Source organism: Haliaeetus leucocephalus, unplaced genomic scaffold (genome assembly GCF_000737465.1).
Source record: "Haliaeetus leucocephalus isolate CR32 unplaced genomic scaffold, Haliaeetus_leucocephalus-4.0 Scaffold13, whole genome shotgun sequence".
Classification (NCBI taxonomy): Eukaryota; Metazoa; Chordata; class Aves; order Accipitriformes; family Accipitridae; genus Haliaeetus; species Haliaeetus leucocephalus.
Genome location: NW_010972449.1, coordinates 1,455,644 through 1,456,373, shown reverse-complemented (window position 1 = coordinate 1,456,373; position 730 = coordinate 1,455,644). Strand labels below are relative to the sequence as shown.

General features: G+C 68.6%; 1 protein-coding gene across 1 annotated transcript in view; it reads left to right on the top strand.

Moving 5' to 3' along the window:
• PLBD2 (phospholipase B domain containing 2) overlaps positions 1-730 on the top strand; it is a 5,892-nt gene that overhangs the window by 1,887 nt on the left and 3,275 nt on the right. Inside the window, exons 2-3 of the mRNA XM_010575575.1 lie at positions 181-274; positions 363-521. Of these exons, the coding sequence (XP_010573877.1) occupies positions 181-274; positions 363-521 (253 nt within the window). The remainder of the gene's footprint in view (positions 1-180; positions 275-362; positions 522-730) is intronic.

The window sequence follows — 730 nt, the reverse complement described above, 5'->3', positions numbered from 1 at the left end:
CGGGCCGGGCTGGGCTGTCCCGGGTGGGCTTGCCCCGGGGAACCCCCGGAGCCGAGCGGGGATGGGGCCTCAGGGGAGCCGGGGTGGGTGGGGCGCCCCGTCGTGCCCCCCCCTGCCCCGTGGCCGTGTCTCCCCATATCCGTGTCCCACTCGTGGCCGTGTCACACCCACCCCCCCCAGCTGGGCTTTCCTGGAGGTGACCACCAACGCCTCGCACACCGACAGCCTGCAGGCCTATGCCGCCGGGCTCGCCGAGGCCGCCGTCTCCGAGCAGGTAAGGGGTGACCCCTCCGAAAATGGGGTCTTCCTCCCCTCTTCCCCGGGTGACCCCCACCCGTGACACCCCCACCCGTGTCCCCCAGCTGATGTACATGCACTGGATGAACACCATGGTGGGCTACTGCGGCCCCTTCAAGTACGAGAGCGAGTATTGCGAGAAGCTGCGGAGCTACCTCGAGGCCAACCTGGCCTGGATGGAGGAGCAGATGGGGAAAGGGGAGGACCCCGAGTACTGGCACCAGGTGAGGATGGGGTACCCCCAGCCGGGGTGAACCCCCCCCCCCCCTACATCTCCCTGGACTAATTGGGGCGTTAATCAAGAGGAGGGGACAAGACAAGGAGGGGTTCCCCGGCGTCCTGGCCGGGTTCCAGGTGGGATGACGGGGATGCGGCCGCCGTGGATCCGCTTCCCTTGGACGAGGAGCAGAGGTGACCCCTGACTTTCTCCCCC